General features: G+C 45.0%; 1 protein-coding gene across 1 annotated transcript in view; it reads right to left on the bottom strand.

Annotated features, from left to right (window-relative positions):
- Window positions 1–16,227, bottom strand: part of ITIH2 (inter-alpha-trypsin inhibitor heavy chain 2) — a 32,354-nt gene extending 16,127 nt beyond the window's left edge. The window contains exons 1-10 of the mRNA XM_027560167.1: window positions 16,018–16,227; window positions 13,626–13,700; window positions 11,440–11,472; window positions 8,895–9,064; window positions 6,774–6,878; window positions 5,736–5,898; window positions 4,286–4,393; window positions 3,518–3,646; window positions 3,096–3,212; window positions 309–477 (exon numbers count right to left, since the gene is read on the bottom strand). Coding sequence (XP_027415968.1) covers window positions 309–477; window positions 3,096–3,212; window positions 3,518–3,646; window positions 4,286–4,393; window positions 5,736–5,898; window positions 6,774–6,878; window positions 8,895–9,064; window positions 11,440–11,472; window positions 13,626–13,700; window positions 16,018–16,101 — 1,153 coding nt within the window. The 5' untranslated portion in view covers window positions 16,102–16,227. The remainder of the gene's footprint in view (window positions 1–308; window positions 478–3,095; window positions 3,213–3,517; window positions 3,647–4,285; window positions 4,394–5,735; window positions 5,899–6,773; window positions 6,879–8,894; window positions 9,065–11,439; window positions 11,473–13,625; window positions 13,701–16,017) is intronic.

Raw genomic sequence — 16,227 nt, 5'->3', positions numbered from 1 at the left:
ATTTATGTCTTATTTTAGTGATATCACATGATATTTGTCTTTCTCTTACCGTGTGAGTCATAAGAAAGCTAGTGTCACTTACTGACACCGTTTTCTGAGGACAGAATGGTTAAAAATGTGTGTGGGATGGGGGATGCATATTATGCTTTCACCATGAACTTAGTATGCACTGTTTAATAATAACTGTATTATTAAGGCAAAGACCACTGGGGTAAGGAATCATATTTCTCAAGTGATTCTCATATTTCTCAGGACTCCGCTGAATCCTGTGGGAGTTTCTCACTGGGCTTTAGGCTAAACCCACTCACCTCCACTGGGCTGGATTTTCTCAATGTAATTCTTGGCATCTGCAACCTGTGTTTTAGTAGCTGAGACTAAATCGTTTCTCCAGGTTCGAACATTGTGGTTGAAATCAACCACAGAGAAATGGTCTTCAGTTCGCAGGTCATCCAAAATGGTCTTCATTGCTTCCACCGTCTATTTCGAGAGAGAATGGAGAAGGGTCTTACTACATACTCTCTAAACCTAAGAAGAAATGAGGAAGCTCAATCATTCATCATTTTAAGCACTAGCTCGAGCTATAGTTCTCCCACAAACCTCATAAATCCACCTCTGTCAACACAGATCTAACACTCTCCTATTCCGTCCAAACATGTATTGTCTGCATTTTGATACTGAAAGTTTTACTGTCTTGTTTTGCATGACGAGTCTCACCAGCCTGACTTTACACTGAGAATCCTGAGCTTCAGATGTCCCATTTGTGGTGCCTGAAAATCAAATGTATTTCTCAAGTCCCTCTACTCAGCCTTCTCATGCATTAATTCCTGCTTCTCATCTTCAAACCACCAACACCTCCCTCTCCCTGTCTCAGCTGATGACCTGGAATCCTACTTCACTGAGAAATGGAAGTCATCAGAAGAAGATTTCTACAACCCCTGCCACCATAAACCTCCCCCCTGCCAGGATTTGTGCCCATACACTTTTCCCTGATGCCAGGTAATGCAGAACTAGGAGAAGCATTTCTGCCTAATGCAAATCCATCCGCTGGTGACCTAGGTTGGGCTCTCTCTCGGCTACTGAAAGGCATGGCTCTGGCGTCTGTCCTCTGGCTCTCCTGTATCATACATTTCGCTCTATTGGTACATCTCCATACATACAATAACGCTTTCATTTTTCATGCCTTTAGAAACCTTGAACGTACCCGTTTCCCTCATTTCTCAGTTTCCCATTGCAATAAAATTCCTCGAAAGAATTGTAAGCACACTGTCTCCAAATCTTCTTTTCCTGTTCTCTCTGAAGCCCGCTCCATTCAGGTTTTCACCATCATCCCTCCACTGAAACTATGCTCATCAAGGCTGTTGCTAAATCCAATGGACTCTTCTCATCTCATCAGACCCAATCTGAGCAGCATTTGGACCAACCGGCCACATCGCTGTCCTTGTACAACTTCCTCATCTTCTTCCAGAGCCTCGGCCGCTCTGGGTTTTCTCCTCCTCTCATTGGCTGCTTTTTCTTTTCTTTTTAAATGTGTGTATTTATTTTGGCTGCACTGAGTATTAGTTGCAGCACATGGGACCTTAGGTCTTCATTGCAGCATGTGGGATCTTTAGTTGCAGCGTGCAGGATATAGTTCCCGACCAGGGATCGAACCCCAGCACCTGCACCGGGAGCACGGAGTCTTAGCCCCTGGGCCACAAGGAGAGTTGCTGGCGTAGTCTTCTTTGCTGATTCCTCCTCTTCTCCCCACATTATTCTAGTTACTGGGATAGTGTGAGGTTCGCTCTCTGTTTCTTCTCTTATCTATACTTCCTCCTCGGTGTTCTCACCTGGTCTCATTGTTATGAGTACCTTCTACACACTGGTGGCTCCTAAGTGCATGTCTCACTCAATACCTTCTGACACCAGACTTGGAGAGCCAATAGCCTGCTTGCTGTGTCATGTCCACTGGGTGTGTAACAGTCATCTCAGACTTCAGTGATGAACTAAGTGCCTGACACAAGACAGGTGCTTAATAAATACTTGTTAAATGAGGGAAGGAAGGAACAAATAAACTGTATTAGGGCAGTGGTTCTCAAATGAGGATAATTTTCTCCCCAGGGGACATTTCGCAATGTCTGAAGACACTTTTCTAAGTGTGGAGGGGGAGAAGACCACCTTCTTTCTCATTCTTTTTTTTACTTTGAATTTTATTTATTTATTTTCAGCCGTGCTGTGCCTTTGCTGCTGTGCGCAGGCTTTCTCTAGTTGCAGTTCGCAGGCTTAGTTGCCTCACAGCACCTTCGATCTTCCCAGATCAGGGATCGAACCCATGTCTCCTGCACTGCAAGGGCGATTCTTAGCCATTCTTAGCCACTGGACCACCAGGGAAGCCCTGTGTAGACATCTTTGATTGTCATGACCAGGAGGGTGAGTTCCATGGCATCTAGTGAATAGATGTTGCTAAACATCCTACAACGTACAGTGTGGTCCCCACGACACGGACTCATCAGCCCCAAATGTCACAAGTGCCACTGCTGAGAACCTGATGATAGGTGGGCAGGGCCAAGTCTTTTCCGTCTCTAGGATCCTAGAACAGTAGTGAACACCTGGGTGGTCACAAGTGAGTGTTGAATGAACAGAGATTCACTGCTTGGTTCACACTAGTTGAATGGGTGGACTAGGAATGTCCTTGTTCACAACTGTACCTACACCATTAACACTGAAGGAGCCTATGAGGAACTCCAAACTGGAAGACATGAGATGGAATGATCACCCTCAAGGAATTACAACATAATTAGAAAAACTGTGCATTAAACGTTTTTAAAGTTATTCATGCACAATGGCAAGATATTAGTCTAAAATGTCATGCAGGAGAACCAAAGGAATATGAAGCAGAAGCCTGAGCAGAGTGGGCTTATATGGAGGTGAAATTTTTCAAAAAGGCAAGTTTTGAGATAAATTTCTCCTGTTTAGAAGTCACCCAGCCTCTGTTCCTTTGTGAGCAGCCTGAACTAAGACTAGCTCTAGGGGGAAGGGGCCTCGAACACCTGCACCATCACGAGGGGATCAGAGAAGGCATGGAGTCCTGGGTACCACTGCAACCCAGGGCTACTCACCTGTTTCATTTTAATCCCCCACATTGAGCCACTAACGTCGATGACAAACAGGATGTTTTTGGGAATTGGGTCCATGTTCTCAGGAGCAAAGAAGTGGACAAAATATCCATTAAATACCTGAAAAACAGGACATATTTGTGAGCCAAACCATTACCAGTGTTTGGCATGTAGGAGGATGAGGGTCTGGGGACTGAGAGGGGAGAGGAGACCACGGGGAGCAGGAGGCATGACGGTCGTAAAGAAGAGAACAGAGGCTTGGCTGCGTCCATCTCTCCCTTCTTCCTGCGCCCGCTCCATCCTTTTCTGAAAGGGCCCAGCCTCTCCGCAGTTTACCTCCCAGGGCATTTCCCTGGGGGTTTATTCAACAAGAAATAGATCTTTGGCTAAGGCAGAGCTGGCCCCTGAGAGTTGTTTGCACCCACCTCAAGTTCCCCAACCTTCTCCTCTCTGTTCACATCATACATCACCACCAGCTCGCCGTCGACCATCGTCTCTGAGCAGTTGAGGCATTTTCTCTGTTGTGCCACCGTGGGCTTGAAGGCAATGTGTGCCTGTAAGGAGCAGTGGTGTCAGAGCCTGGTCTCTGCCCCGTCCCTGTCTGGGGGGAGCACCTTCTCATGCACACAGGGGAGGGTCCAGGGCCACTCTGCACCCAAGCAGCATCAGTGGTCCTATCACAGGGGCACCTAGCAGCCTTCAGTGCTGTTGGCCAGGCTTCAGTCCTTTATAAGAGATTCGAAGAATTCCTCCCTCCCCCTCACCCCCACCCCATGGAAGAAATGGCCACCAGCTCTAGAAAGAGTTGGCAAAAGGTTCTTAGAGGACTTTGACCCCTCCAGAGGTGGTTAGTATTGGCCATTAAGGCAGAGAGAATTAAGCTGAGTAGCTCTCTCAGTGATTAAGGAAAATCCTCTATATAGTATGTGAAGACTGTCTTTTAGCTACCAGTCCACTGGATGACTTGGGGGAAATGGGTTTCAAAATGGACAGATACTGGTCACAATGCAATGAAACAATTGGTTTTGTTCTGTATGTCCTGTGGGAGGCCCTAGACTTTGCTCAGGGATCACAGTTCCTAAGTTCCCTGAGCTCAGCACCTGACAACTCTTCCATCCCCTAGAGCAGAGAGGGAGAGGAAAACCCGCAAACCAGTGGCCACTCAGACTGTGTAACATCACTGCTTGTGGTACCTTCTGGGGTCCTTTAGATACAACGGGAACGCCATCAAAATGCCCATCAAATGTGTCCAGAACATGAAGAGATCTTAGTCCTTGAGGTTCAATAATCCGCACATCTACCTAGAAGTGGGAAAGTTACTTAAAACATTAAAACATCTTTCAAGACTTTGAGCAAGAAGTACGATTATCAATTCTAAGTCCTCTTCTGCTCTTTTCCTCTCTAGGATCTCCCAAAGATGACCTAGCATGGCTCCACCATCTCTTCTGCAAGTTCTTTAAATCCTGTGTGATATGATGCATCTCACCAGGGAGGCTGAAAGACCCTCTGGGCAACTCAGTGCTCCCTTTCTATCGCTTTGTTTCTCTGGAATTTAATTCTCCTTCTACTCCATCCCATGCCATTCCATTCTTATTTATAAGAAAATTATACATGATCCACTCATCCCCTTGAATCTTCTTTGTCTACAGACAATTTACAACCTGTCTGCTTCACCCTCGTCTGTGTCAAACAGAGACCAGGTGAATTGTGTTCTTCCCTGGGTTTCTTCCAGCCAGCCCTCCTCTGCCTCTTACACAAATGTTCACATGATGTTAACAAGTTTAGAGCCAAGAAAAGAGAAGCTCAGTTCTCAAGACAAGACATGAAGACTACAGCAGAAGTGAGTTCAAGTTGCCCTGCACAGGCACTGCTATCCAGGTGATGAGACTTGGGGTGCAACGGGGGGAACGTGGAACAGACAATGAACTCAACCTTCGCCGACCTCTCATCACACTTGGAACCAAGGAATCTAAGATGGGACTCTTCACAGATGAGAAAATTGAGAATCAGCATTAGTTGGAAGGTCAGAGGGTTGAATGGTCCCCCCACCCCCACCCCCCACCAAAGGCATGTCTACATTAAATCTTTGGAAGCTGAAACTGCTACCTGATTTGGAAAAAGGATCTTTGTGGATACAGTAAAGGATCCTGATCATCCTGATCTACCCGGTGGGCCCGAAATCCAATGACAAATGTTCTTACAAGAGCAGAGGGAGATTTAAGACACTCAGGAGGAGGTGATGTGATCAGGGAGGCATAGGTCAGAATGACAGGCCATGAGGCCACAAGTCAAGGAATGCCAGCCACTTCCAGACCACAGAAGCAGTGGGACAGACCCTCCTCAAGAGCCCTGCCAATACCTTGACTTCAGTCCGTGCCCCCAGAACTGTGTAAGAAGACATCTCTGTTGTCATAAGCCCCCTGTGTGCAATCATTTGCTACAGCAGCCACAGGAAATTGACACAGCAAATAAGGAGATGAGCTAGCCTTGAAATGTGTAAGGAAGCGGCACTTCCTTACTCCAAACCCAGAGTCAATTTCCATACACCACCCTGTCCTGCAGTGTCAAGTGGCGTGGAACACCACGAAGAGAAGATGAACAGAAAGCACAGATGGGGGCCCAGCTCTATCGGGGAGGGCTCACCTCCAGGTGCTTGGCCAGTCGTCCTGGCTTCAGGTGGAGTCTGTGCTCGTAGGACCCCAGCTTCCTCCACTTCACTTCCTGGTAATGAAGTTCAAACTGCACCTTTGCTCCAGGGGCGATGCTCACTTCGGTTTTGAAGTCCTCCATATCGAGAGCTCTGCTCCTAAAGATACGAGCCCGCCCACATAAGTCCACATGTAGAATCTACGCAGAGGGCGTCCAGGCTGCCCTGGGCTAGCCACCTGCTCACTGCTTAGGAGAACGAATGGTAGGTCCAGGAGACATAACAGCAACTTCTAGATTAATTTCCTTCCAGTAGCCTGGAATTCCCCTCCCCTCTCCTACTTGATGTTTTTCTTGCAGAGCTTCATACAGATCTGAGTGTCATCTGCAAAGAGCTACTGGTTAGTGATCCCCTGTTACCTGCCAGGAACTTGACACATATCATTGCTATTATAGCCCCTCTAAAAGATGGACACCAAGACCTTCATTTAGCAAGTGATGACAAATGAGGTTCATAAAGGGTAAGTAACCCACTTGAGATCACATGCGAGTCAGTTGTAGGGTCGGAACTCAATTCCAGTTTAGATGATCCAAAGGACAGCACACCTTTCCCCTACTGCTGGTAAGACTCATTCTAGGGATTCTTTACATTTTTAAAAGTCTTCATAAAGAAGACATCTATTATTTCAAATTGAATATGTATTTCCAGCCCTAATGCCTTATTTACTCCCGTACACACCAAATCCAATGTGATCACTCATCTTGAAGTGTTTATGGTTTTAAAGAGAAAACAGCAGGGTTGTCAAATGAGGGTGAGTTGAGCCTTAGGAAAAACAGTCAGCGATTTTTAGAAAATTTAAATGGTAAACAAGCAAGGTGAGATTGTGGGTAATTGGATCGTGTGGGATCAGGGAAGTACCACAAAGAAGCGACCTAGCAGAGAAGGACGAGCTTCTCTGCCTTCCTGGGGGCTGGCTTGCCACGGAGGGAACGGGCTTGAGCACAGGCAGCAGTGGTGGGGAACCCTGCCCTTACCTCACCAGTCCTGCCGTCTTGCCTTTCGCTCTCGCCTGTGCGTAGAGAGCTCGGCCCACGGTTTTCTCCTTAATAGAACTAGTAAAAGTTGTGCCATCCACAGTCCTAAAAAATGACAGAAGGGTCACAGTTGGTCTGAATAGAAGCACAATGAACAAACAAGCCAACAACCCAACCGGGTGGACTTAATGAATTATTAATCATTTTGCACCTGGAAGGAACCTTCAAGTAGAGAGACATTTGCAGGTTTCATAAAAGGAGTTTCTTTATCTGGCAGTGTGATTTAAGGTAGATGAGGTAGGCTCCTGTACTAGAAGCTTTCTCTCCCGTATTGTTACTTGTGTTTAAGATGCTTCTTCCCCAGCGTTCACAGCAGCACTATTTACAACAGCCAAGACATGGAAGCAACCTAAGTGTCCACCAACAGAGGAATGGATAGAGAAGATGTGGTACCTATACACACTGGAATACTACTCAGCCCTAAAAAAGAATGAAATAATGCCATTTGCAGCAATATGGATGGGCTCAGAAATTATCAAACTAAGTGAAATTAATCAGACAGAGAAAGTCAAACATCACATAATATTACTTATAAGTGGAATCCCCTCCAAAAAATTGATACAAATGAACTTATTTACAAAACAGAAACAAACTTTGAAAACAAACATATGGTTACCAAAGGGGAAATGCGAAGGGGAAGTGATAAATTAGAGTTTGGGATTAACACACACACACACCACTATATATAAAATAAGAACAATGACCTACTGTATAGCTCAGGGAACTTTACTCAGTATTCTGTAATAACCTATATGGGAACAGGATCTGCAAAAGGATGGACATATATAGTTGTGTAACTCGATCACTTTGCTGTACACCTGAAACTAACCCAGCATTGTAGGTCAACTATCCTCCAAGGCAAAATTTTAAAAAATGTTTCTTCATTTTCCAGGTTTACCCTTTGGATTAAGGGTTGTTCTCCTGTGCATCCCTTTGGAATGACAAACATGCCTAGGGCTGTGATTGATAAACCACTAGCTATCTGGCTGCCATGTGGTTTATAGGGTCATTCTTCCATGTATTAAGGATCCTTTGAGGGTGAAAAAAAGCAAAGAAAGATGGAGAAAAGTGCTGATCCATCCCTGCCAAGTGTGTGTTTCTCTTTCTAACATCTCTCCGGGGGAACTCTGCCCTCTCTTGTCATCTCTGTCCCTACCTACCTTACTCTTCACTTGCTGTCACCTAATCTGTTCCAACAATGATTAGTCAGAGCAGTCCGATTAGAGTTTTTGAAGCAAAATAGAACATATGGCCTCTCCGTAAGGAAGTGGGAGATTACTGCCATAGAGACAGGCTTAAGGATATTTTCACTCATTAGAAAAGAAAAGCAAATCCTTTGCAAATTCTTTTACTCTGAACAGAAGCAAATTATTTGGTCCCACCCCAAGATGACTCCGGAGAAGGCAATGGCACCCACTCCAGTACTCTTGCCTGGAAAATCCCATGGACGAAGGAGCCTGGTAGGCTGCAGTCCATGGGGTCGCTGGGAGTCGGGCACGACTGAGTGACTTCACTCTCACTTTTCACTTTCATGCATTAGAGAAGGAAATGGCAACCCACTCCAGTGTTCTTGCCTGGAGAATCCCAGGGAGGGGGAGCCTGGTGTGCTGCCGTCTCTGGGGTCGCACAGAGTCAGACACGACTGAAGTGACTTAGCAGCAGCAAGATGACTCCATGTCCAGTGGGTCCACAACTCTGAAATCAAGAACCCCTGGAATTGCTGACCAGCAGGGTCCACTCTGGGCTTCCCTGGTAATTTACGTGGTAAAGAATTCGCCTGCCAATGCAGGAGACTTGGGTTCAGTCCTTAGTTAAGGAAGATCCCCTGGAGGAGGAAATGGCAGACCTGCTTCTTGCCTAGGAAATCCCATGGACAAAGAAGCCTGGTGGGCTACAGTCCAGAGGGTAGCAGAGAGTCAGATAAAACTTAGCAATTAAACAACACAAAGATGCTGGGTATAGAGCCATGAAGAGTTGAGGCACTAAAGGTCCACTCTGAGAGGGGTTTGATCCTGGGAGCAGAGCATATCCAGTTTCCGGTTCTGAGTGGGAGTTACTCACATGGAGAAGTTGGAGATGAAGGCTCCTTTGGGGATCTGCACGTCAAACACGACATTTTGAGGCTGTGGAGAGTGGTTCACCACTTTGGTCTGGATAACAGTGTTGGCCACTCGAGAAGTAATAGTAGACTGGACTTTATAACTATAAACAGTCACTTGATCAACATCTTCCTGAAATCGGCAAGAAAAATCAACTGTACTCGGAGAAAAATGACAGAACTTCACTGCATATTTGATGATAACAGTACAAAAAATTCTAAGGCATCATTAAGTATATAACTCAGCTTTTATTAAGCATTCTCCTAAATTCTTGGGATATCCTGCAGGCAGAAACTCGCTCTTGTTTTAAGAAATCTTGAGATGCCTCTACAGCACTGTGAGTCTATTAACAATGATTCTGAAAGTTGGAATATGAAGAGGAAATAGTTGTGGGGAAGCAAGATTGGATTATCAAAGTGCAGGAAATAACTCTGAATACAGGGCCAGAGGGCAGGAAAGGATGCGGGTGTGCAGTGTAGAAGGGGAACCCAGGCACTTCCTGGGGTACAGTGGAGTGGAACACACAGGCGGTCCCCAAAGCCCCACACTGCTACCTACCTTTCTGAACCTCATCTATTGCAATTTCACCTTTTCCCAGTCTTCCTGTTGTTTCCCAAATCAAAACAAACTATGAGATATAGTTTGAACAGGAGAGCTAGGCTTCCCTGCTGGCTCAGACAGTAAAGAACCTGCCTGCAATGTGGGAGACCCAGGTTCGATCTGGGTCGGGAAGATCTCCTGGAGAAGACAGTGGCTACCCACTCCAGTATTCTTGCCTGGAGAATCCTGTGAACAGAGGAGCCTGACAGGCTACAGTCCATGGGGTCACAAAGAGTTGGACACCACTGAGCAACTGAGCACGCACGAGAATGCTGATGGATATGAGTGAAGAACAGAACATCTCGCAGAGGGCATTTTGATGCGGTGACTGGTCCAGCATTGTGGACCTGGCTCCCAACCCTTCTCTATTGATTGAAGGCAGTTCCAGTACCCATATGCTCAAAGACAAAGCACTGAAAACACACATCTTTTAGGAGGTGCCTCTAAAGTGCCAGGATTGTGGCAGTGATGGGACCCACTGGTTTCTGCTTTTTTTTTTTTTCCAAAGCGTTTTACTTATTTCAATACTAGGTATCATTTTCCCCAAACTTCGCATCCAAGATTAAATCTTTCAACTGGTGAACATCCAGCTCACCTCAAGCAAAGATAAAACCCAGGCTAAGCTGTTTGTCGTTCCTCCCCCTTAACCCAGAGCTTCTCACAGCTGCTGTCCATTCAGACTATGAAGCCAAGGAAACAACTTTCCTTTTGATGTCTTCCTGCCACAGGAGGAACTACAGTAAGCCCAAACATACATACGGACCTTTGAGGTGCAGCTGCAAATTTTCAAAGATGCGAATCAGCATCTGGTTCCAGCAAGGAACCGGAACGTGTGCCATCAACATCAGGCATGAGTGAAACCGCAGCTTGCCCTCCGTCTCCTGTTGCTGACCACCCTTCAGCCCTACCGTCTCCCACCTCCTCTCCCTCCTCCATCAGTACCGCCTCTGTCCTGTTCACAGTCCCTGCATGCCAGCTCCTGTACTGGACCACTGTACTTCTCAAGGTACTGTACTGTCCGATTAAAAACATTCTTTATTTTTTGTGTCAGTTTTTTTTTATGTATTATTTGTATGAAAAGTATTCTAAACCGATTACAGTGCAGCCACATACAGCTGGTTGTGTTGGTTGTGTACTTAGGTTAACTTTGCTGGATGTACAAACTCACTCTTGGAATGGGGCTTGTTTGTATGTAGGGGACTTACGGTACACCAAACGGCTCAGGGAATCGGGCCATTTCCTGTTTGCTGCTAAGTCGCTTCAGTCGTGTCCGACTCTGTGCGACCCCATAGACGGCAGCCCACCAGGCTCCCCCGTCCCTGGGATTCTCCAGGCAAGAACACTGGAGTGGGTTGCCATTTCCTTCTCCAATGCATGAAAGTGAAAAGTGAAAGTGAAGTCGCTCAGTCGTGTCCGACTCTTCTCGACCCCATGGACTGCAGCCCACCAGGCTCCTCCATCCATGGGATTTTCCAGGCAAGAGTACTGGAGTGGGGTGCCATTGCCTTCTCCGATTTCGTGTTTAAAAGTGCCTTTTCCACACTCACGAAAGCTGTTAGGTGTCCTATTTTAAATCAAAACCATTATGTTGGAATCAATATATAGTTTTTATTCCAAAAAAAAAAAAAAAAACCCCAAAACCTGTGTTGTTGGCAAAACTTGCCAAAGTAAAGAAAAGGAACATTTTCAGCTCCTGGGGACATCTCTCCTGGTTGCTTACACACTCCACCCTCTTATGCTGAATTTTAAACACACTTCCAAACAGATTTGGGCAAACAGGTATTTCGAAAGTCAGGTAAACACTCTTGGTGCTGAAGACAAAGAAGGCAGCCGTATTGATTTCTCAGTAATAGGTAACAGAAAAGTCATTCAGACATCAATTTTTAACAAAATCAAAGTACACTTACCGTCCTTTCTCCAGATTCTCCAGAAATACTTCTCTGTGAAAGGAAGTTGGATAAAATCATTCTTTAGAAGCGTGTTGCTTACTGCTTTGAGGGCAAAAACTGTTTTCTCTGTCAAGAAACATTTTCTCCTTCCATACTGAGCTCTGATTCATTCACGGGAACCGAGACATAACTATCAAATATTCTTGAATGCTAGTTTCCCCTGGGGTGCTTCCGTGAGTAAGTGTCTCAGCGTCTCAGCTGTCTTTTGGTGGCATGCCCATCATTCTCTGATACAATGTTAAAACCAATGTTTTTAAATGAAAATATTCAACTGAGCTCATGCTGAGTAGCACAGATCACCTTTATCCTGTAAAAACCACCTTATTAATTCAAATAAAAACATCTGTTTGCCTGAGTGTTTTCATAGCAGCAAAATTCCTTCAAACCCAGACAGTGGGAAGGCATGTCTGTCTCTTCCATTAGACGCAGCAACATGGGAGCTGTAACGCATGGGTCTTCTCCTTGGCGTAGCCCCTGAGTTAAACATGGTAATTGGCAGATGGAAAATCCTGTATTCTAACTGCCATGCTAGAGATTTATCCACATGAATGACTGTCCTGTGGCATGGAAAGCGGGCTGGCTTTAGAGCGATGGGTGAGCATCTAATGTCAGATGGATTTTAAAGTAATAATTCAGATGTGGGTTAGTAGAGTTTAGCTTGCCTGCTTTGGGGTGAGCTGAAATTTTCGGGGGTGTTATATGACATAGTAAGGCCAGCAGTTGCCTTCTTTTAGACTTTTTTTTTTTAATTGAAGCAAGGTTTATTTACAATGTTGTGTTAGTTTCAGATGTACAGCAAAGTGATTCAGTTATTTCTACATATCTATTTTTTGTCAGATTTTTTTCCCTCAAAGGTTATTACAAAACACTGAGTATATTTCTCTGTGCTATATAAGTCCTTGTTGGTTATCTATTTTCTTTTTTGGCCATGCTGCCCAGCTTCCAGGATCTTAGTTCCCCAGCAAGGGATTGAACCTGTGCCCCCTGCAGTAGAAGAACAGAGTGCTAACCAGTAGACAGCCAGGGGATTCCTGGTTATCTATCTTATATACAGTAGTGTGTATCTGTTACTCCCAACCTCCTAACTTATCCCTCTCCCCCTTTTCTCTTTGGTAACTATGAGTTTGTTTTCTATGTCCATGGATCTTTTTCAGATCTTCAAATCCAATTCTCAACAGTTCTTTAAGTTTTGTCTTTTAGATGAAGACCCTGACATGAGGATTTACCTATGGGGTTTCTTTTTTTTTCCTCTTAAATCTTTTTGATGGGGACCACTTTTAAAGTCTTCATTGAATTTATTATAATATTATTCTGTATTACGTTTTGATTTTTTGGCCGCAAGGCATGTGGGGTCTTAGCTCCCAGACCAGGGATTGAGCCCACACGCCCTGTACTGGAAGGAGAGATCGTAACAACTGGAGACGGCCTCCAGCGTGGCTAGGTTGCCTGTGCTCTCTGAGCGGCTCCCCAAAACGGTAGTGACTGTGACCAGTGGGGGAGCATGTGTGGCCCCACAAGGAAGCCACAAAATATGTCCTCCTAGGAGGAAATTCTTCCATATATGACAGTAAAACCATCCCATAATCTTAAGCTTTGAACACGTAGCCACGTATTGTTTAAGCGAACAACATGACCACTGCGTTCAGAGATGGACAGTCATGTGGAGGTTTCCCTTCATTTCAGCAGAACTGTGTTTCTCCCAAGTATAATACTACTGGACTCTTTGCTGCTAAGAAAAACAAGCTCTTGAGAAAATGTAGCAAAAAGCATCTCAGTCTTTTTTTTATTTTTTTTTTATTTTTAAACTTTACAATATTGTATTAGTTTTGCCAAATATCGAAATGAATCTGCCACAGGTATACCTGTGTTCCCCATCCTGAACCCTCCTCCCTCCTCCCTCCCCGTACCCTCCTTCTGGGTCGTCCCACTGCACCAGCCCCAAGCATCCAGTATCGTGCATCGAACCTGGACTGGCGACTCGTTTCATACATGATATTATACATGTTTCAATGCCATTCTCCCAAATCTCCCCACCCTCTCCCTCTCCCACAGAGTCCATAAGACTGATCTACAGTCTTTTTCTTATTTTTTCATTCATGATCTCTTGCACTTATTTTCCCTTTTGGAACTGAGGTTTACTGTACCTGATACCTCCGATTCTCTGGCACAAACTGGAATTTGCCTGGAGCCAACTCCACATGGTCTCCATAGTCTGCAAACTTAAAACAAATCAGGATGTTTATTTCCATCAATGAAAGAAAGGCAGCTGGTGATAGGCAAAAAGTATTTAATATATTATTTTGTCTTGTTTTCTATATTTCTGTGCAATCTCATTTTTTTTCATATAATGTCTTTTTTTTTTTTTAATCAATAGCTGATTTACAACGTTTCAGGTGTGCAACAAAGTGATTCAGTTATATATGCTGCTGCTGCTGCTGCTAAGTCACTTCAGTCGTGTCCGACTCTGTGCGACCCCAGAGACGGCAGCCCACCTGGCTCCCCCGTCCCTGGGATTCTCCAGGTAAGAACACTGGAGAGGGTTGCCATTTCCTTCTCCAATGCAGAAAAGTGAAAAGTAAAAGTGAAGTCGCTCAGTTGTGTCCAACTCTTTGCAACCCCATGGACTACAGCCTACCAGGCTCCTCCATCCATGGGATTTTCCAGGCAAGAGTACTGGAGTGGGTTGCCATTGCCTTCTCTGATTATAAGTTGAATATTACAATGTATTGAATATAGTTCTTATGCTATACAGGAGGTCCTTGTGTGTATTTTATACATAGGAGTGTGTATCTGTTAATCCCTAACCCCTAATTTATCCCTCTCCCCTTTTCCCTTTGGTAACCAAAAGCTGTTTTCTCTGTCTGTTACAATGATTTCTTTAATCTATTTGTTTGCTGGTTATATCTTGGAGGTGAGTAACTAGGAGTTAATATCTCCAAACTTGGTGGATGCAGGAATTCATTTTTCACTTTGCCTGAAGATGACAAGGAGGTACCTGGGGGAAGAGTTGCGATGATCTTAGTAGCATCAGAAATGTCTACTAAGATGTTAGAAATGTCTATATGAAAGGAATACCAGTAAGTGACTGAAAAAGCACAAGCACCTTTAGAAATCCTGCCTCCAATTCCTGGCTCAATCAATGAGGCTTCCAACACACTCTGGTGGTTTCTAAAGTGTTGGAAAATATGATCATTTCTAGGCAGACAGAGTGATTTTTTTTTCTTGCAAATATGCCATCTTGTTCTTTGGCATTTGTATACATAATCCACCCTGTATCACAAGCCGCTGCATCTTCCAGGATATTCCCAGAATACATGTGGCTTTTCTAGTATCAGAATAGCTCTTATATGACTTTCAATCCAAGACTTTCATCATGCTGAGGATGGTCAAGGGTCTGAAGGGAAGACCATGAGCTCCTTGGGAATAATTCCTATACTCTGCCCGCTGCCTCATCCATCTTCCCCTTTAACAGGAATATTAAATGCCCTTAACTTGGAAATCACTGTTCACTTAGGTATAACAAACAACAGTCCTTTTTAATTTTTTGGTTGTTCTGGTTCTTGGTTGTGGCATGGAAGATCTAGTTCCCTGACCAGGGATTGAACCCAGGGCCCATGCATTGGGAGCTCAGATCTTAGCCACTGGATCATCAGCTGTTTGTTGTTGTTCAGTCACCAAGTCATGTCCGACTCTTTGCAACTGCATGGACTGCAGCACACCAGGCTTCCCTGTCTTTTACCATCTCCTGGAGTTCGCTCAAATTGATGTCCATTGAGTCAGTCATGCCATCCAACCATCTCATCCTCTGCTGCCCCTTTCTCCTTTTGCCTTCAATCTTTCCAGCATCAGGGTCTTTTCCGGTGAGTCGGGGAAGTCCCTCAACCAGAGTGCTTTGAAAATGGCTTTTCTTATACTCTTACGTAAAAGACTAATAATGGTATTTCATAATAATAGTTATGAGAGCTAATAATTATCAAGTTCTTGCTCAGGTTCGCACTGTGCTGGGTAGTTTACAAATGCCACTTAAACCTTATAACCATCCTTTGGATCAGATCAGTTAATATCCCCAGTTTCTGAGATAAGGAGAGGCAGCTGTACTCCATAAGTGCTACACTATGGGGCCAGCCCATGAACTCAATTCTCATGAAAAGCCCATTAATGCTTTAAAGGGTAAATACACATTTGAGTGATTTCAACAGCGAACACTTCTACTCAGATGAACTTTATCATAAATTTCTAACCCTCACAGGATACAGTCCTTGAACAGCAACAGGTAATAGGTTTCGCTGGTGGCTCAGATGGTAAAGAATTCACCTGCAATGCAGGAGACCCAGGTTCAATCCCTGGGTCGGGAAAATCCCCTGGAGAAGGGAATGGCTACCCACTCCAGGATTCTGGCCTGGAGAATCCCATGGACAGAGGAGGCTGGTGGACCATGGTCCATGGGGTCGCCAAGAGTCAGGCACGACTGAGCGACACTCTATTTACCAAACTAACAGAGGGGCCTACAGCAAGGAGTCTTCTGGAAGTACTTACTTCTGAAAGTCCATTGGTGGGGATTTCAAAGCCTCTCGATTCAGAAAGGAAGAAGCAGAGGAAAAAGCACGTGAGCCCCTTCATCGCGCTGGGTGTCTCTGCCCAGCTCTCAGGCGGGGGGTCTGGGGGGGAGCCCAGTGTCCCCTGAATCACGATCAGAGAGGCACAGCAGAGCAGTACAGTTGGGCTTTAAAAAGAAGAAAAGAGAAG

Source organism: Bos indicus x Bos taurus, chromosome 13, assembly GCF_003369695.1.
Source record: "Bos indicus x Bos taurus breed Angus x Brahman F1 hybrid chromosome 13, Bos_hybrid_MaternalHap_v2.0, whole genome shotgun sequence".
Taxonomy (NCBI): domain Eukaryota; kingdom Metazoa; phylum Chordata; class Mammalia; order Artiodactyla; family Bovidae; genus Bos; species Bos indicus x Bos taurus.
This window is presented reverse-complemented; position numbering and strand designations above follow the sequence as displayed.